This window comes from Anas platyrhynchos, chromosome 1 (assembly GCF_047663525.1).
Source record: "Anas platyrhynchos isolate ZD024472 breed Pekin duck chromosome 1, IASCAAS_PekinDuck_T2T, whole genome shotgun sequence".
NCBI classification, from domain to species: Eukaryota; Metazoa; Chordata; class Aves; order Anseriformes; family Anatidae; genus Anas; species Anas platyrhynchos.
Window position 1 is genome coordinate 141207553 of NC_092587.1, and position 20890 is coordinate 141228442.

Here is a 20890-nt window from a genome sequence, read left to right on the forward strand (position 1 = left end):
GGTAACTCGACAGGTGTGGAAGACCTGGTCTCCACCCAATGCACATATCAAGAGGTTTTATTTCAGACTGTTGTCAGCCAACTTCCTTCCCACCTGTACAGCAGCGAACATTCTCGCTCTGATTTGCAGAAGGAGTGAAATATTTGTTTCAGGTATTCTCGTTGTTTATATATCATTTATCAATGAAATACTATCCAAGGTGGGGAAAAAATAATTAAAAAAAAAAAAAGGATTTCACAGAGAGATCCTAGTTGACAAATACATCATTTGGGGAAAAATGAAATATACCAACTTCTACACACAAATCTGGTCTCATTACTCATTATCACCTCCTCAGTCACAGAAAGATAAGCCATGTCATGATCATTGCTCTGCTGCAATCCGTTTTTGAAGATGGCACTGATAAGTTGAATTAGAGTCCTCCCTGTGCAAATTGCAACATCATTCTGCCTCAGAGCTTCATGGCTTTGTTGCTGGAGCTGGTGGTTCTTGGTCTGCTTTGAAGTGGTCCTGGTGACAACATCAGATGTTCATGCAAACCAATGTCAGGTGTTGGACTTCTCTGGTCTTCCCTGCCTTTTTGACTTGTAGCAGCCAAATTCTGTACTTCAGGTGTGACGTACCCCCGGATTTTGCTGTCTCATGAAACCCAGTCATTTCAGGTGATATTCCTCCAGAGGATTTGCTGAATTCTAATTCTTACCAGTCTCTGCAAAGTTGAATGATTGAGTAGATCTCATTTTACCTGTTCATTTTGGTAATGTTTTAACAACGTTTTGTTAACCAGAAACATTTTTTCACTATTAGGGATATTATAGTGAAATTATGAGAAAAAAAGGAATACTTCAGAGGTCTCTACCAACCTTGGCCATTCTGTGATTCACTCAGCAGAACCTCCTATCTGTATGTCTCGGTATTCTTCAAAAATGATTTTTTTTTTTAATTAGTGCTTCTAGAAAAAAAAAGCAGTAGAACAGATTATGAAACCCCTCGCTTGTCTTTATGATAAACAGATTTGAACCCACAGATGTTTTTGTTAGTGCAAAATAACAACATGGAAACTAGAAAACTTACATAAAAATAATTTGACCTTAAGCAGTAAGTGCGTAAGAAACATTTTCAAAATGAAATACGGGTATAATTGCTGACAAAAGACAGAGGAGGTGACTGCGTAAATCCTTAACTCTTTATTGAGCCAGGAATGAGTTCATCCTCTGTGTTCCTCCCAACAGGATAACGCCTGGAGCTGTTACAACACGCCTGCAGCCAGCACTAAGTACCTCCCTTTGGTGGAGGGCAACATACGCAGGCATAGCAGAGCTTCGGCTCTTATCTTACCTCATCTAATCTGTGGTTGTCATGTGGTGAGCAGGATGGTAGAATGTGTTTGTATTTGGTAGATACAATTTGGAAATAGTGCCGGAAAGCACAACAAAAAAAGCAGGGTGGGACAAACAGGATAAGCAACGATTATTCTCCACAGCTTTCCTGAAGTGTTTATAACTGGCTTAGCGAGTTCAGCAAATGTGTTTACGGTGTACTTTTACCAAGAATGAGAACCTGCCTCGGCAGTCCCAAAGTGCCTGTGATTTCTGATTACTTTGGAAGGAACCTAGGAACGTGCTTTGCTCTATCTGACCATGTATTTTCAGGTAAGTTAATCAGCAAGCTACAGCGTTAAAATGCTTGTGTCTGAATCTGTTCTGGCCATGTGGTTTTGAAGAGCTCTGAGTCCAGCAGTGGCGTGTGAGTGAAGCAGAGAGCCCCACACACTGGCGTATTGCAAACACAGCGCTCCTAGAGCAGCCGCAAACTAAGTAACCTCCAAACACCCCATCAGGGCTTCTTCATACGTGCTGAGTTTGCAGGTAAAAGCTCATCATTGAGATGGGACTACACCAGTATGTTCACGTTTGAGCCACAAAATAGCTCACGGCATGACCAAGCTGTCAAGACAACCTCTTGAAAAAGCTAACAAACAGCTGGTGTCCCCGAGAGGCTCCTTCTGGCACCTCCGCCTTGGAGGCACACCACCTCCTCAGCTACAGAAGCGTGCTTCTGCCGCAGCGATAAGAAGCTGCCTGTGATACAAGAAGAAAAAAACAAGGCAAAAAAAATAGAAAAAAAAAAAGAAGTCAGTGACAGTCTGTTGCGATTGCAGCTGAGGTAACAGCTTGCCGGGTGGGGAGGGGAGCCCAGCCCTGACGTGGGGCTGCCTCACCACCACCATCGCCGCTGCCTGCGAACAGTGGAAAGGGAAGAGGAGGCCCCACCGGCTGGAGCTGCCCACAGGACAGGGTGAGGGGCCCCTCGCACCCCCCTCAGCCCCTACACAGACTGCCGGGGAGCCAGGCAGCAGGTAGACAGCAGTGGGGTTTCCCCCGGGGATGGGGGGATCAGGAAGGTGCCCACCAGCCTGAGCTAGGTGTCTGGGAGCAGGGCTTGAGTAGGGCAGCAGCCGATGTGAGCTCGGAGCAGGGACCCATGCTCTTCTTGTCAGTCGTGTTGCAAGTCATTTGGCATCAGCCGGGTCGGGATAATCCCTCTTTCCCTTCAGGAAAATCGGTACAGGTGTACAGGTAATCTTCCAGGTCCTGTTTTTTTGGGGGGGAGAGAGTGGGGAGACAGGGGGCAGGGTGGTGTCTCTGACCAAAGTGTTGTCTTTTGGCTAAACAGGGCTGGAAACTGTTTACAAGCAGGGGTGAAATATTTCATAAAAGGTCAGCGTTTTCCTCCGCGAGTAATGCGTGGTTTGATCTGACTCAGTTTTGGAGAGGATTTCTGCAAGTACTTTTTCTCTGAATTTAAGTGTTGGCTCCTGGGCTGGATGGGTGTGCGTAGCCCGTCACAGCGCTGTTGGCTTGCTCAGCACAGGCTGGTTGGGGACCGGGAGTGCCACTATGCTCAGGTCCTCTGCCCCACTCACATGCATGTTTCGAGGAATAGGTAAAAATTGTAATGCTGTAAAGCGTTTTGCTCCCCTGCGTGGCAAGGGATGTGGGTGATTCACAGAAAAATGGCTAAAAATAGATCACAAATGAAAGTCCTGGTTCCGTAACCACCTCTGAACAGGCGGGCTAACACAGTTCTGCAGCGTCAGCTGTATTGCGAGCACAGGCATTTGCTGCAACCGAGAGGGACTTGACAAGTTCTCACGAAGAGTCAGGGCAGACTGTGCAGTTAGAAACATTTAAGGTAGTATGTATGTATATACATTTTCTGATTTAAAATATTTGTGGGTTTATGTAAAAGAAACGGTGTCATAGTCTTGTGTGTGTTAGTTCTCTTCAGTTCCAAGAACGGGAGTGTTACACATTTTAATCCATCCATGTGTTTGAACAAGACATTCAAAGAAAAAGTGTTATGAGTGTGCAGTAATTGCTGAAAGCCATGATTCTTCAAAGTTTTGATGAGACTATGTTTGTTTTTTTTATTATTATATTTATTTATTTATTTATTTTTAAAATCAAGTATATCTACTTTGAAAGGGCTAAACAGAAGTGTCTTTCAGATATTTCTGCCTGTCTGTCTGTCTTTTAAACTGATGAGGATATTTCCTTTCAGGGTGAAACTGTGGACATGGCCTCAGATACAACGATTTTTTCCCCCTCTGGAGAATTTGGGCAAAAATAATAGCAGCTGAATTCTGTCCCGAGTGGTAAAGCTCTACAGGTCACTTGCAGACTCAAGATGTGGACAAAATGGCTGGGAAAAGGGAGAAATTCAACTGTTTGTCATGGCATAATGTGGTAGGAAAAACATTTGCACTTGACTCTGCAGTCATACTTTATTATTTTCAGCATGATTTATGAAAACATGTCTACAGAACAGAGCCTGTTTTGCTGTTGGATATAACTTAAATATAAATGGAATTTTTTTTTTCGGATAAGTAGTGTGGGTCCCCTCAGAGCAGTTCATGTGCCTGGTTTTACACAGTGCTATATTATTTGCAGCTCTTCCATGTTGGCAACAGGGCAAGATAAAAACAAAACAAAACAAAACAACGACAAAAAAAAATTGAGACAGAGTAATATGGTAAGGTAATAGAACAAAGCTTATTAAAAAATGATTCAAAAAGTTATAAAGAAAATACCTGGTCAAAAGTGGAGTCCATTCAGTCCTGTTTTCTCTTTAAATTATTTCCATTAAAATATTTTCATCTTCTTTAAAACTAAAATATATAAATTTTAAGAATGACTGTCTATTCATCACATTTAGTGAAGAAAGGTGGAGTTTTGTACAAACACACATGAAACGCCTCTGGTGATTTAGAGCTTAGCGTGTTTCTTTTTATGCTCAGTGTTCTTGTGGGGACTTAACTCCTTAAAGCTAAGCAAGAAAAGACGTGCCTGGTAATTAGAACGGAAACTGCAATGAGGGAGGAGGGAAGAGGAGGGGAGGAAGGAGCAAAGCAGGCATTGCAAGAAGCAGTGGGTATGACTCAATGTATGGCACACTCCTGAGTCAGTTTGATGAAGAAAGATACAGATTCGGAAGCATCATATTTGATTATTGTTTAGGTTGGTGATTAGCTAAAGGTTTTTAACATCAGGATGGGATTCTCCTGATTGTTCTTCAGCTTGTATAACTGCATTTTTTTCTTTCATAGCTGTGTAAAAAGTGTAGTAGGTATCTGCAGAAGGTAGCTTTCAAGAATAGAATTAGCAAAATTTTCAACGCATTATATAAGGATGGAGTCAGCATTAACTTTTGTGAAGGGAAGTCATGGCCCACGAACACTACAAGTGTTTTAGAAGTGTAGATGTGTATGTGAACACACTGGCTGCAGAAGAAATGGTTAATATAATCTGTCTTAATTTCCAAAAGGCATTCAGCAGAGCACTCAGTGAATCCAGACTGCTATGGTATATGTAGTCTCACATGTATAAATAAGTAGTTAAAAGATAAATGCTCAGTTTCTAAAGTGGAGGAAGATCGCCAGTGGAGTCCCAAGTGAATCTTTTCTGTTCAGCCTATTTTTTTAATGATCTGGAAAATACAGAACTGTTGCAGTGGCAGAATTTGCTGACAATACAAAGTTATTCAGGGTAAAAAGTGGAGGTGTTAATTGCAAAGAGTGTCATCAAGATGTCACGATAGCGATGCAGGTAAATGTAAAGAAAATTTTAAATGAAAACATATGGGTGAAATACTAACATCACATACAGAGTGGCTGACTGGGCTTCCCTGACTTTTTAACACTCAGTGATGCGATCACAGGCCCATGAAAATATTAGGTCAATACTTAGTCGTAGTCAAAGAATGAATAGAAGTTTAGAAATTACTATGAAGTTATTAGAAATTAGTCAGAATAAATAATTGTTTCCGTTCATAAATCTATAATACACCTATGTTTTGATGATTGGATGCCACTTCTGGTTTTTCCTCACTATCTCAGGCAGGCTGTAGTGTGCCTGGGGAATCACACTGAGGGGATGAGGTTGGCAGGGACCTCTGGAAGCCACCTCATCCAACCCCTTCTCCAGCAGGGCCACCCAGAGCAGGCTGCCCAGGACCATCTCCAGGTGGCCTTTGGAGATCTCCAGGAAGGTACAGAAGATGGTGGCAAAGATGATCAGATGTATGAAATCAGGCTCCATCTAAGGAACAGTTAAAGAGATGAAAACTAACTTGTAAAAACAAAAACTGGGGAGGAGTGTGCTAGAGACGTGGAAAATTCTGAGTGCTTGACAAGCTGAATAGGAAATGTTCATTATTTTTTTTTCTCTTCTGGTATAAAAGTTAGGAGCTGTCAGATAAAAAGAGCAGATAGGCTCAAAACAAGTCAAGGCAATTTTCTGTGTCAGTATTTAAAATCTGTGGCTCCTTGCCATGGTTTCAATGGCTTTGGAGGTTGTTGGACTAGTTTCGTGGGAAAAAATCTGCTGGGGGCTATCAAGTATCTAGAGACTGACTCTGGCATAGCTTCCTAAATCATGATTTGATGGATTCTAGGAGACTATTCCAGAGGAATGTCTGTATATTCTTGTTCTCTTGCACTTTATTTCCCAAGTCATCTGATATTGGCCACAGCTTGAGACAGGATATTGCTTTTGAGGGACCTCTGATGTTGCTGGCATACACGTTCTTATGTATAGCTAGTTGCCTGTCACATTCGATCAGAATTGAGCCTTCCTTTTCTAAGAGAAAGCATGTTATGTAGTGGGGTGGCCTCGTAATTATTGCTTTTTAATCCTAGAGATGGTTGTATTTTCCTGTAAGGTAGATGGTTCCTTTTAATATGCTACAAACATGTGAAGTGAATACACTTATATGAGAAAAGTACAGTTGTCAAAAGACACTGAATATGTTATAGAAACTGTGTAATGCAAATGTTGATTTTCAATTGTGGAAATTTATATTGGAAAACACTAATTCAAGGTTTTCTTTCCTTTTCTGTAGGGAAACATTACAGCAAAAACATTACTTTCCTGTAAGATCACAACAGCATTTCTGTCTTTACTTATTGCAGGTAGGTTCATTGGTGGCTATGGAATGCCTTGTTTGGAAACTTAACTTTTCACATAAGTAATAGTAATTTTCTGTGAAAATGGCTGAAAATTAGATTTAATGGTGAAGGTTAAGTTTATGTGTATGCCAGCAAGATTTTTAAAAAACATTTCTAAAATCAGGAGCCTATAAAGTGTGATATCTTATGTACTATCTTACACAGAATCACTTAGTTTGTAGGTGACCTCTTGAGATCATCTAGTCCAATCTACCAGCTCAAAGAAGGGTCAGCTGGAGCAGGTTGCCCAGGACCATGTTCAGTTTTGTTTTAAACATCTCCACAGATGGAGACTCCACAACCTCTCTGAGCAACCTGTTCCAGTGTTTGATTACCCGAACAGTAAGAAAGTATTTTCTTGTGTCAGATGGAATTTCGTGTGTTTCAGTGCATCTCATGCCTATTGTCCTGTCAGTGGGCACCGCTGGGAAGAAGCTGTCTCCCTCTTTTTCATTCTGTTCCATCAGGTGTATATGTTTACACATTGATAAGATCCACCCCACCACCGAGCTTTCTCTTCACGTTGAACAGTCCCAGCTCTCTTGGTCTCTCTGATGCTCCAGTCCCTTACTCATCTTTGTGGCCCTTCACTAGAGTCCAGTAAATCCATTTCTCTCTTGTACTAGCAAGTGCTACTCCAGATGCATCTCACCATTGCTGAGTGCAGGAAGGTTCTCTTCTCTCAGCCTGTGGGCAGCACTCTTTCTAATGCAGCCCAGGACACCTTTAGCTACCTTTGCCATGACCAAGCATTTCTGGCTTATGGTCTGCCAGGACCTGAAGGTAGTCTGAAGTCTCCTGGAGCCTGAGGGGATTCCTCCCCATGTACAGGACTTTGCATTTGCCTTTGTTGGATTTCATGAGGCTCCTGTCAGCTCATTTCTGCAGCCTGTCGAGGTTCCTCTGAATGGCAACACAACTCTCTGGTGTATGAACTGATGAAAGGAATTGTAGCTATAACTTTCTAAAGTGTGTTCATGTGACTTTTTTCCATGTTGGAAAATACAGCCATTTGACAATTAATACAACATCTAGATTTCTGTAAAACTACAAGAGTATTCAGTTTAATTTCTGCCCTTAAGCTGTCAACCAAGAATCAAGTGCATGTTAAAACTTTTCAATTGGATCAAATGAGTTGCTGTAATAATCTTGTCTTACTACTAGAATCTTGCTGCAGTGCCAGATTGTCAGAAGAAAAATACTCTGGATTTCCATTTCTTGAGTTTCTATTGTCTGTGGATGGACAAGTTCCTACACTCACCAGTCGTTTGGATATTCTGTTTTTGAAGCTGAGTTAAAATAATGGTCAGCACTGGGGAGAGGGATTTTAGAGAATGTAAAGCAGGAAGTGTTTAAAATATGATACTATTTCCAAGCCTTAGGACTTAGTGGCAGAAAAATGCATCAATTTGTGTGGCCACAGCAAGTAATTACTGGTCTTCATTTCATAAACATCAAAGTTATTATGGAGCAGTCTGTACAGATATCTGAGCTATTCAGTGTTTTGGTTAAGTAATTTTGTATGCATGTAGGATATATGCGTGTGCTGGATGGTGAGAACATTAAGGTAGAAATTCTTGGGAAAAATACTACTTAGACATCTCTGGATGCTCTCTGGAATCATTATCTGTGTCTTAACTGATGGTCAGAAAAGCAGAATTTTAGGAAAGAAATACATTAGAAAACAAGGCTTTGTTATGCCCTGTATAACTTCATGGCAAATGTGCATCAGTTGAACACTGCAGTTCTGATTATTCCATCTGGGAAAGACTGGGTCAAAATAGGCAAAGAAGTAGGTGACTGTGTTGTCTGAGATGTGATGGCTTCCATATGAGAAGTCATTAAATGAATGAGGATTCTGAGGTAAAGAAAGGAGATGACATAGGGAAGGTGTGGCAGAGGTCAGTAAATCACAACTACAAGAGAGTAGGCAGATAATGGAATGTTTATGTTGCCATTTCTTATTACAAGAAATAAATAATACCCAGAGAAATAATAAAAGGCAATAGCTTTTCATGAAGAGCATGAAAGGGAAGAGAGGGGCTGGAAACAAACTATGATATTTACACATTCTGTCCTACTTTCTTATACATATGGAACTGACTGTTATCAGAGACAGGCTTTTGGACTGGGCAGACGCTTGCATGGCCGTGCATGGCTGTTCTTGCATTCTAGTAAAACAAGTTATTTTAGATAAGTAGTACTGACTCTGGAATGTGACCAACGTATCCCGAGTTGGTGCTTTTTCTGTTGTACTGACAAAAAATAAATAAATAAATAAAATAAAAAATCTTGTGGTGTTGCTCTTTTCCCATCTGAATCTCCTTGGGTTCAGGGGAAAGAAAATGAGCTCATCATAAGTGCTTGTAAAAGTTCCTCTCTAGATGCTCATAAAATGAGGGGTGAGTTGAAATTTCCATAGCAAATTTAATTCTTGTACAACTGCAACTTTAACTTTCATTGTCCTCTTAGGACTTTTGGGTACTGCAAGTATAGTCTGCCTTGAAAACTTACTTTGCCTATACTTAAGTGAAAGTAGCAAATAAAGACACTAAATTTGAAAAATGTGTGTGCACATGCATATTATGCGAGTGAAACAGACTGAAGAAATACAAGGACTCTAATCATTTGCATCTGAACTAAAACACACAAATGACAATCAGCTGCAAAGTGATTCTGTTAAACATAGCATTTGGAAAAAAACATTTCACTTCAATAGCGTATCTGTATATTATTGAATAATGCTCTCAACTCCAAAGACAAGGGATTATAATTGTATTTTAGTAAATGACGTAAGAATGAAGGTGAACACTACAATAAACTTAGTAAACATGATCAATATATTAGTTCAGTGTATTCTTTCACAATGTTTGAGGTTTTCTTTAACGTTTATCTCTTTCCTTTAGAGAAATATGAAGCCTATGATGTGATGTTTAGGCACAGTCTTGTGCCTGCTGGGCAGCCTCTTGCTATTACATGTTCTCTGGAAAAGAGCTTGAATGTTAAAAGTGGAGACTACAACTTAACATGGTACAAAGTTGGTAACCAGACAGCTGTGCCTAGAGACAAACTTTCTAGAATTCATCAGCAGAAGAATCTAATTTGGTTTCTCCCTGCAATGTTAGAAGATTCTGGAGATTATGAATGTGTCATAAGGTGAAGGTTAAAAAAAAATTAAATTGCTATAGAAATGAGTTGTAAATGGAATAACTTTTAAAAAGCAAGTAGGATTTTTTGGGTAAGAGAAATACTAAATAAGAAGGGAGAAGAAGGGGGAATATGTTCACAAAAACTAACTTTATATTGGTATTGGGGGATGTAAGTCTTTTTTATTTTATTTATTTATTTATTTATTTATTTTATAGTAGGCAAAAATAAATCTATAAGAGAAATTATAAATTGTAGTCCTCTCTTTCTCTTCCAAAAAGAATACAATACATTTTTGAGTTGGAAAATATGTCAAGTAGCTTAACTTAATTATGTTATGTTAGTTGCAGGAATTTGACAAACTGCAGCAAAATGTCTACAAAAGTAACGGTTTTTGAGAGGATTGATGGTTCATGCTTAAACGAAAAATTTGCTGTAGAGGAGGTGGTATTTACTTTATCATCTGCAAAGGTTGTGTGTCCACACTTGAATTACTTCAGGAATGAGAAGAATATTCTGCCTGTTCGCTGGTATAAGGTAACAATGCCCTCTTTTTTATTGACATAAATTATTTAATTATTATATCAATTATTTAAAATATAAGTAACTGAGGTTTATTTATTGTAGGAGAAAAACTCCATATTTATTATAAATGTGAGGAAAAATTATTTTAGAACAACTGGAGGAGGGGGAATAAGACTTCTAAATGTCTAATAAGGTGTCTAATAAGACATCTTCTAAAGTTATATACATTTTTTTTGAATAATAGGATAGAAATTCAGTTTAAATGTAGCTTTGACCCATATATCCACTAGGTGGCATCTTTTAACATGCTAGTGAAACACTGTCATTCATTTCATTTGCGTGGAAACAGTATGTGCTTTGTGAGCCAAAGCATATCCATTGTGTGTTCAGTATTGCTCCATCAAATAAATGTCATTTTGTATTGTTTACAATTATTTTACGGCTCTTTCTGTTAAGAACATATTGCCTTCTCCAGCATTACCGCCTCATGCCTGTGCAGTCTATAAGATACTGTGAATATTTGAGTACTTGAAAAAATTAAGTCTAATTATTGAGTGATTCTTCATTAACAAATACTATTATAAAACCTGACCCCTCCATGTCACTTCCTTATTTCTCTCTTTTATATATATATATATATATATATATATATATATATATATATATTAATATGAGAATAATGGGTGTATCTGTGAATTAGAAACCCAGAGTCAAAATGAAGTGTGGTTTGCTTCTATTTTAGCCCCCTTCCCCTTCCTCAGGCCCTACAAGGAATCCGTCCTTACGTTGTGGTCCAATGAAAGCTCAGATTGCATTAAAGAGTTACAAATCATGTGATAGTGATGTGAGTTCTTTACCCATGTTTAGGACTGTCAGCTATTAAAAGGGAGAAGGTTTGCCTTTTTAAACAGTGATCTTGTGATTTTCAATGTGACTATGCAAGATCAAGGAAACTATACTTGCAAAACAACATATATCTACAATGGAAAGCAATATAACATTTCACGAGATGTTATTCTGACTGTAGCAGGTAAGTAGATAAATTCACTTTTTGTTTATAACAAGGACTCTACAAAACTTTGTCCAGGTTTCTAATGACAGTTAAAATATTCAATTTGTGGTAGGCACACATAGGACTCTTAGTTTGCACCTAAAAAAGGGAAATTAATGCTACATGAGAATTTATATATGTTAATCTACTGTTGCCACTCTGTTGATTACTCTCCCTTTGTAACTTGTACAGAGAAAGAAACTTTCCAGAGGGTTGTATGCCTAGTACTAATGTAAACATCTAAACAGGAAGGTTGGTGTTGTACTTCCTTTAGATAGTGCTCTGGGCAGAACTGTAAGGCCTTTAATGGAGTACAGAAATTTAATTTCACCTTTATAATATTGAAAGTCTAAAACAGATAAATTGCAGTCTAAAATTATTTATCTCCAGTTTGTATCTGTGAGTTGCTGACTGATAAGCTAGACAGACTGTAAAATGGTAATGATATAGAAATTTACCCATATCCTTCTCTGCACCTCTGCATGCAATATTACATGATTTATATGTTATGGAACAGAGAGTCTGTCATCACCATGATGACATCAGATTAGTAGCACTACATTTTGGAAAGGGTGGAGTGAAGAATAATTGAGCTTCAAGTCATAAGTAACATGACTGTCGTAGATATGACACTGACTATTGAGTGATGTCTGTTGTAAAATTGCTGTCAACCTTGTCCATAGGGCAGGGTGTTTTTAGGTTGTTGTTTGGTTATAGAGCATAGAACAGGCTGCATCTGTCCCTGGTTTTCTAAAAAGGACTTTCTATCTTTTGCTTAGTGAGCCCACCAAAAAAGCCTCCAGAAATATCTTATCCACGGAACAACTCCATTGAAGTGGAACTTGGTAAGTAATTTTCCCTATAAAAATATGATTTTGTATCCTAGTGAAAATTCATGCCCAAGAAGAGTGTGTGCTTGTTTTCTTTAGACAAAAACTAGTTCAGTGACCAGAACAGTTTCTCCTTTACATCCTGCAGTCTCTTGCAGGAGAAGTGTTTGGGGGTGGGAAGGAAAGAGATGAGGGGTATTGCTTAAAAAGCCATAGAAAAGCTGTAGGGAAATTTCTCAGATGCAAAGACAGTTATAGGGAAACCAAGTGAATCTCTGTCACATCCATTGCTTTCCATCATTCTGAAAGAGGTTCTGAAAAGAAATCCATCTCTGAATCTGCAGGGAAAGTGATACCACAAAGGGAGATATCTTCCTGATTTGGTCTCTTCCATCCTATCAGTCTCTTTTTGAAACAGCACATCACTGAATGTATAGGCACTATTAGAGGAGCTTTTCTGAAAGGATGAGGGGCCTTCCTTAGCTGGTCTATATGGGAGTCTGTGAACAGAACTGTATAGCTTCTAGAGTATGAAAATTAACTTTTCACTTTGCAACACAATTTTATAGGCTCACAGGTTACAGTGGATTGCAATACAACAGGTGCTGATGGGTATGAAGTGTTTTGGACAGGCAACGGTGTGTATATTGATGTATTTTATATGAGCAGAATTTTTGCAAGGCCTTATGAGTAAGTATATTTTCAGATCAGAAAATACTGGGTTGGCAACCAAAGCGGAACTTTCTCACTCTTACACGAAATGCTTGCCTCCTCCATTCACTTTCAGTTTGATGTGGAAACTTGAAATGTAGTAGGTGCATGGATTTTGTGTGAATTATGCTATTTCTAGTCATTATAAAAATCTGTCTAAATTTCTGACCTTGGGAAAAGGTGTCCTACAGAGGCTTACAGTCTCACAACTGTAGTGCATTTTCTATTGAGCAAGTTCTGGCCCAGAGGACTGAGACCTCTTTCAGTGGGGTCAAGCATGTCCTGCCACATGATCTTCAGACTGTCTCTCCAGTGTTCTCCTTGTCCTTCCCATCTACCTCTCTGAAAGGTTACAAGAAGGATAACCTGTGCTTTACGGGAGAAACTGAGACTTCTAGTTTTAACAGTCTTGAGTTAGAGAAGTGTAACTGAGATCAGGTAGAGAGCTAATGGAAGATTTTGTTAAGGATGTGCACTAAAGCTTAGTGGAGTGAGAGGAGAAAAGTAAGACAGATTTCCAATGATGGGTTGTGGTCTGGGAGGAAGACTGAGATTTAGACTGAGTGAAGCAATTGTGAGATAAGGTGAGGATGAAAAGAGGAAAGTGGAGTTAGGAGGGAAAAAAGTAGACCTGACTTGGAAAGGCAACTAAAAGTGAAGCAGAAGGAAATCTGAAAAAGTTTCATAGATACGATTGGTTGGGAACTAAGGAGCTGAAAGCTAGCTTTTTTGTCAGCCCTCATCTCACGGTGGTGCTATGAAGAATAAATGTGATTGCTTTTATACGTTCTCAAGCACCATCTGTGGGGTAGAAACTGATGAAGAAATGAGAATGATATCTTCAAGGTAAGAATATGGTTCTGAGAAATTATTAAGTCCTCATTGTAAAACAAAGGGGGAAATAAATGCTGAATTCTTTTAGTGCTCACCTAGAGAAAACCCTACAGAGAAGTCATATCTTGTAACGTCATAAACAACTGTGATGTCATAAACAATTTGACCATAATACAGTCATTGAGCTGATATCATAAAAGTGATGTTACTTTTTATATTTCCTAACACTTAAATGGTTGTCTTGTTATATTTGCAAGCATAATATTCTCTGGATCTAGTCATTTGTATTAATGATGTTGATTCATTCACTCCTTACAGTGTTCAAACTGCTATAACCTATTGGTTATATACTGATCTGTGTGGTCCTGTATGTGCTTTCTATGATTTATTTCAAGCCTTTTTTTTTATTATTTTGCATTTGAAATGATAATTAGAGTGTGTTTTAAAGGACGAAAAGTTATTTGCTAAGTAGGCTGGTTAGTTAATTTTGCATTTGAGATCTACTGTTAATGAGGTAGTAATATCCCTTATTTTGCTGATTGTTAAAAAGTTACTTAGTTTGAACATCAGTCACACAAAACAGAACACGACTAATTGAATGTGCAGCTTTAGTAATTTTGTTGTGTGTGTGTGCCCTTATGCAATGGGAATAACCTGTTGTTACAATATCACATGTTGTAATGGTGCAGCCTGATGTTATAGCTGTTCAGAGACTATTCTGTTTCTTGGGATGAAGCAGCAGTGTAGATCCTATTTCCTGCAGATGGAACGCATCATGAGTTAGTGTTGTCTGCTTTGGTTGACAACTTCATTGTCTTCCCTGTCCCAGAACTGTTCACCAGAAGATGACGTCCTTGTGCTGGGGCCACTTGTTAAGTCATTTCATGTTGTGCAATTTTCTCTTCAGCCAAGCACTGGGGCTCTCCACAGGGGCTGAGAATCCCCTGTAACAAGGTGTGGGGGGGTATGTTTGTAAGATATATGTTTGTACTGTAGTCTATATATATCATATTTTTTGGGGACACAGCTCCTGATAGGATTGGCTCATGTTTTCTGATGTCTATGCTAAACCTCAGTAAGAGGCCCAACTGCTGTTTGGGTGTCCCTCATGTAATGCAGTTACTCATCTGCTGTTACTGAAGTTCAGTTGACATTTGCAGATAGAAGTGACCATTGTCATGTTTCAGCTATTAGTGAGGAAGCCATTACAGAAAGGACTGTGTTTTTATGGCTCAGTTTGTCATCTTTTGCATAGGGAAGAAACTTCTTATGATGGACGCCCTATCTATTCTGTGAAGCTCATAATTTCAGAAGTGAATAGTGAAGATTATGAACAACCATTTGTCTGTCAAGCTTCAAATGCCTTTGGGCAGGTTGCATCCTATATTATATTAAAACACAGAGGTAAGGACTACTGCTATTTTTTGTGGCCTTTGTTTCACTTGACTTTCCCAGAAGGGGTTTTGACACCAAAAGCTCATATGTAGCATCAATAGAATGCACAAGAATTACTCTTTGTGTATTTATGCATGGCCCCCATGCATATGGGAGGAGTCACTCTAGTTATATATTTATCATTATTAAAATAATAGGTGGAAGTGAAACATACGAAATTCAAATTTGTATTACGTTTGTGTGAAAGATCAGATTTGGACAAATTCAACATTTTCTTTTTATTGTTATTGTATTTTGTGCAGTTCCTGATACACGAACATGGCTGATTGGAGGGCTTCTCTCTTTGTTGATTTTAACATTTATTATTTTAATAATCTATAAGATTTTCAAGATTGACCTGGTGCTTTGGTACCGGGATTCTGGATGTGCCTTTGTAAGTAAGGAAGGTAAGTGAGTGTGACTAATTATGTTGTAACTAGCCTATTGATTTTTTTTTTTTCATTTACCATTATTTCTAAGCAATAATATGATTATTTAATAGAACATATTTGGAATTTCCTTGAGAATTATTCAGATATGCTCTGAAAGATTTTTTCAGTCATATGGGTGAAATATGTAATCATAATTGAGGTGATAAACACTGCAGAATAATTAAAACAGTTATGATGAGTTATGGTCAGAAAGAACTCTATATTTTTTTCCCCAATTAGCGTGTTGCACTCACTTTTCTGTAAAGTAGTTTGTGTGTAGATTTGTGGTCACTGATGATGATCAATAGGTGTCAGCAGAGCTACATCCCGTAGACTAGCTGTTTAAAAACGTGCATTAAATATTTATAGTAAAAATGAGACTCCCATTTTCTCAGAGAAAAGCGTTGGTTGCTTTGTTTGTTTTTGCACAACTTCTCTGTCTTACTCATCACTTTTCTTATAAACCCTGCAAGTTATGACGGTTACATACCAAAGAGAAGAAATTATACTAATTGTCTCTTCTGTGATTCTGTGTTTCTATTACTTATTATGTGTTATCTATTAAATATGTGTTTCTGTTGAAAGTGGGAATAAGTGCAACATAGTTGATATTTTGCTTGGGCAACCCTTAGAATTTGATTGTCTGAAGTTCCCCAGAGCTTGAAAGTAAATGGATTATGTGCAATAAGATAGTAAACATTTAAAAGCTGAGTTTTCCAGTAATTTTTAATATTCTAATGGGAATATAAAATCAAAGAAACTATGCTTCATAACTTGGTGAGCAAAACTTACCTTGTTGAATTAAATTTAATTTTGCTTTAGTTTCTTCACTTCACTCCTGTTTATTATGCAATATTGACTCTCAAAACCTCAGGCTTTTTGTGGTCTCTATCTGCCTTTTACTCACATAATTATTAGGAAAGAATTGCCATTTTTCCACCCTTTCTGGTGGTTCATCATAAGTGGAGAGAACTGCTGTTGGGTTTGTTTCAGGAGAGGTGGCGAAGAAAGTCCTGCAATAACACTTTATTAATGTCCTGGCACCTGTGGGGCTGGGGACTCCTTCCTGCAGACCCCAGGGTCTTGCATCCAGCTCACTTGCTGGCAATGTTCCTCCCCATGAGAGGAAAAAAAGATCGGGTTCTGTGGTTCATCATCTTCCTTTTGACCTGTAGAGCATTTTAATGTTTTGCTGTTATTCTGTCAGGCAGGTGTGAATAAACCCCTCATTACTATTTTTTAAGTATTTTAGAATTAAACCTTGTAATAACCTTGCTGTTTAACAGAAACATTTCTGTTTAACAGAAACATTTTCTTCCTTTCAGAACAGAAACGTTTCCTAATAGAAACATGTTGTTTCTTCCTTTCTGTTTAACAGAAACATTTGTGTTTGTTTTAGATGGGAAAATCTACGATGCGTATGTCCTGTATACAAAAGGCAGTGGAGGCAGCAGCTTCTATCATCTGGAAAACTTTGTTCTTGGAATTCTCCCCAGTGTTTTAGAACAACAATGTGGATATAATCTCTTTATATTAGGAAGGGATGATTTACCAGGAGAAGGTATGGTTTAATTAGCAGAATTAATATGTTGGGGTTAGAAGATTACATATACAACCGAAAAAAAACCCAGCTCTTATTGTAAAGCAAATTTAAAACTAAGTTGTTGTTGTTTGTTTGTTTATACATGGAGAATTTGATCTCTTGTCCATTGGATAATATGTTAATTTCTAATTGGTTGTTGTTTTTGGTGGTGGTGGTGGTTTTCCATATTCAGATTTCTGTTTTGATGTTATAACATCTGCATTTTCTTTCTAATGATAAACAAGCTCCTGGGGACTGAAGAAAGCAATTTTTGTCAGCAACTTTATGCAATGGACTTGAATCATGGATGATAGTTGGGAGATCTTAGACCTATCAGTTCTTTCTCTGAGCTAGTTACTATTCTATATATATAATATACATATATATATATACACACATAAAAATTTAAAACTATGAAATATTTTGCATCAGTTATAAAGTTTCTATGCAAACTTTGTTTATTCTTTCAGATATGGTCAGTGTTGCTGATGAAACCCTTAAGCAAAGCAGAAGGCTGATGATTATTTTGGCATCGGAAACACCTAGTTGCCTGTTAGAAGATGCTTGTGAACAACAATTAGCTATGTACAATGCTCTCATCCGTGATGGGACTCAAGTAATTCTTATAGAAATGGATGAAATACTGGACTACACAAGCATGCCAGAATCAGTCAGGTACATTAAGCAAAAACATGGGGCTATCCAATGGAAAGGAGATGTCTCAGAAAAATCTTGTTCAGCAAATACAAAATTCTGGAAGAATGTACGTTATCAGATGCCACCTAAGAAAAAAATGTCTCATTCTGAAATTTATTTATTGCGCCAAACTTTGAACAGTTCCACCACAAAGGGAAATTAAGCCCCACTTACTAAAATAATACTGCAAAGGTAATTATAAAATGCTTTCTACAGAAATTCTGTGTGTTACGAACAGTGTTTTCTTCAAGGAGTATGAACTACTCATCCTGTCCCCAAATTATATCCCTAATAGGAAAATTCTGTGCAACTTTGTTTCTGTTTGTGCTATGGATAGTGACACAATTTATTGTGTTGGCCTCAACCTCAACTTCAAACGTCAACAAGACATTTGAAGTAAGTATGCAGATACTTACTGGACTGTTAAATAGTGGTAATCTACAGAAATGAAATATCCACTGAAGAACCAACCTTGAAGTCCATTTGTTTCCTAATTCAAACTGCAGATGATAAATTAAAAACATGTTTGTGTAGGCTGCGTTTTCCTAGTCTTTCTGTTCTTCTTGTTGCCCCTCCGTGGTTGTCTGACTTCCTCATTACCGCAAGAATTTGTACTGTGCAAGTTCTTGGGGCCCTTCCTGAGCAACAGTCCTCATCATTGCTTCTTTATAGGGATGGTGAAATATATGACATGGCAGGTGTATTTTAAACTACTCATGACACTGCATGCATTTCAGCTGAACAGTTGATTACCAAATGTGTTAGAGGAATGGAGTGAAATCCACGACTTCTTAAACATTTATTGAATAATCCTGTGAGAACTCGTAAGTATTTTTTGTTTGTTTTTTTGTTTGTTTTTTTCCTAAACTTTGAAACAGTCAGGAAAATGAAAATATTTCAGGTTTCTTGCAAACTTGAAGCTTTCTAGACTGTGCTGCTACTCAGGAAAACATATTCTCATTCTGTGTCTCACCTGTGTTACCTACAAGCCTAGAAATTTCACTGAGAATTTGTCAAAGGTGCTGTGCTTGGGCTGAGCATCCTGGATAGGGTGGAAAGTGGCCAGTTCTGAAACCTGAACAGGAGCAGATGGCAATAAATCATATCCTGTTTATTTACGGCCAAAAAAAAGTAATAAAAAAAAATAGAGGCATGTGCTTCCAAGATCTTTTTCGCTTGTGTTAAAAAACAGAATCTTCTTATTTCCATGGGATGTAGCAAGGGAAATAATAAAGAAAAGATGCTGAAAACATGGTTGATTTTTTCAACTTTAAATTTTGTTTTAGAGCACCTAAAAATAAATAATAGTAATTAAAAAAATGACTCTAGGATTTGTAGTATTACAGAGAAGTACATTGATTTGTATGGAGTTGTGCTGTATTTTTTGTTTCATCTGTGAAAGTGCTGTGATGATTTCTGGTGACTTTTTTTGTAGTTCTTTTCAGATGTTTGCTACAATATTAGAGACAAGCATTTTTCCACTAGGACTCTTAAGGACTGTAAATGAAGACAGATGATTGTAAATTGGCATTTATCTACCTGAGACTTTCTTTTAAGCAACCACATTCAGTATGAGTATTTAGGCATTTTAAGTTTTGTGTGTGTGTGATAAAGTGGGGGAGGTTTTGGTTATTGTGGTTAATTGTTAGTTAACTACTGGAGTGCAGCCCAACACAAAGTGCCTTAACCTTCTACTGTGGGAGTTTGTTTGCAGTTGAATTTTGTGTCTGTTTTCTCTACTTGGAAACTTTTTTTTAGTTCAATAAAAGAACTCCCATAGAGACAGATGTGCTGATTGTTCTTGATTAAAAATAAAACAAACCAAACAATAACAACAGATTAGTTAGCAAGAGGTTTGCTTCTGGAAACTTCATAGGTCCAGAAGAAAAAAAATCTCTGAAGTAGTATTTGTTCACCACAATGGGGTAGATGTACTTTAGTTCATTGTCTGTACTGACAGAAAATAGCCAGAATGGTATGTGTTGGAAGATACACTCAAAGTATTCTTTCCACTATTTTTTACTTTTGAACCATAACTATGTAGTATTTCTCATGTTAGCTTGCTCCTGTCATTTTATTTATATGTATCTTTTTGGCACTGCAAGTTGTCCCTCCCCTTTCTTGTCTTGTGATTAACTTGTCTCAAATTTTCTAACTCCAATCCAACTTTCCATCCATGCTGTGATATTTTTTTCCCCCTGTAGTGCTTTTCTCCTTTCATAATTTTTCTCTTTCCTGTCTTTGTCAGCTAATGCTGAGCACATGGCATACTTCACATTTAAATCTACGCATCTATGACTGTAATAGTTCGTGATAGAGGCTCATGTGGTGGGGAAGAGGATATGCTCTGAGTCCAAGCTAAAGGCTCCTGCCTTCTGTTCTGAGGCTATGGTGGTTTATATTGGTAAGCCTTCCATATCTGCAGTTACCTGTAAGGTAAAGCAGGCAGAATGCCATTAATGTTTATGAAAATTTAGGCTAAGGAGAACCTTTTTTTTTTTGTCTGAAAATGATTAAGGATGTTTACCTTCAAGATGGCATGTAAGTAGAATTGGTAACTAGCAGCTTTATTCCAGAGTACCCAGGTCTCTGGTTCAGCAATGTATGCTATGGCACAGGAACAGTAAAGTTTCCTCCTCTCTTCCCTATGCTCAATATTCCCCTGCTGCCAACGTAGGCAGCAGCAGAGCAAAGTATGCCAAGTACTATGCATGCTTGTTCTCTTTTAAGATGTGATAATAATAACCAGGGCTTGTTGGAAATCTACCGGAACTCACCTGGAGAAAAGAGGGAGAGTGAACAAGTGGGAAAACACATCTTCCCCTGACCCTGCCTCAGAAACTATTAACAATGACACCTTTCCTTTCATGCTTTATCTCCAGGGAGATGGCCAACCTTAGTTTCTTTCTCTCAAGTTATCTCATTGAAACTGTAACTTCTAGTATTTTAAAGGCTTTTGACTTGCGTATTGTAAAAAAAGCATTTCTTTTATGTACAGCACATTCTCACAATTGACACTGCGCAGAAGTAATGAGAACACCACCAGTATCTACCCTATCTGTTTCTTCTTATCACAAAGCAAGATTTGAATTCACTGTAAGGCACCTTTTTCATACAGCCTGTTGTTCAATCTTAACAAAT

At 38.0% G+C, this 20890-nt stretch overlaps 1 protein-coding gene across 11 annotated transcripts; it reads left to right on the forward strand.

Annotated features, from left to right (window-relative positions):
- Window positions 1-1032: 1032 nt before the first annotated feature.
- Window positions 1033-19532, forward strand: LOC101794359 (interleukin-1 receptor type 1). Of its 11 annotated transcripts, none has more exons than XM_038173239.2 (12): window positions 1033-1652; window positions 3565-3749; window positions 6403-6472; window positions 9415-9664; window positions 10000-10192; window positions 11048-11210; window positions 12011-12076; window positions 12631-12751; window positions 14862-15010; window positions 15304-15447; window positions 16850-17032; window positions 17524-19532. In XM_038173239.2, exons 2-12 carry the CDS (start codon window positions 3702-3704, stop codon window positions 17910-17912), a joined length of 1776 nt encoding a protein of 591 aa, XP_038029167.2. In that variant the 5' UTR covers window positions 1033-1652; window positions 3565-3701; the 3' UTR covers window positions 17913-19532. The 11 variants fall into 11 exon arrangements, with proteins under 11 accessions (XP_038029167.2, XP_071887347.1, XP_071887363.1 ...); XM_072031246.1 differs by lacking the exon at window positions 1033-1652 and adding an exon at window positions 1687-2579 and having other exon boundaries at window positions 10006-10192; XM_072031262.1 differs by lacking the exon at window positions 1033-1652 and adding an exon at window positions 1687-2579 and having other exon boundaries at window positions 9415-9538.
- Window positions 19533-20890: the final 1358 nt, after the last annotated feature.

Coding starts and splice junctions, on each gene's coding strand:
- LOC101794359 (XM_038173239.2), top strand. CDS start 3,702: ATGGCTGGGAAAAGGGAGAAATTCAACTGTTTGTCATGGCATAATGTG. Junction 6,473..9,414: donor TCTGTCTTTACTTATTGCAG/GTAGGTTCATTG, acceptor TCTTTCCTTTAG/AGAAATATGAAGCCTATGAT. Junction 12,752..14,861: donor ATTTTTGCAAGGCCTTATGA/GTAAGTATATTT, acceptor TCTTTTGCATAG/GGAAGAAACTTCTTATGATG.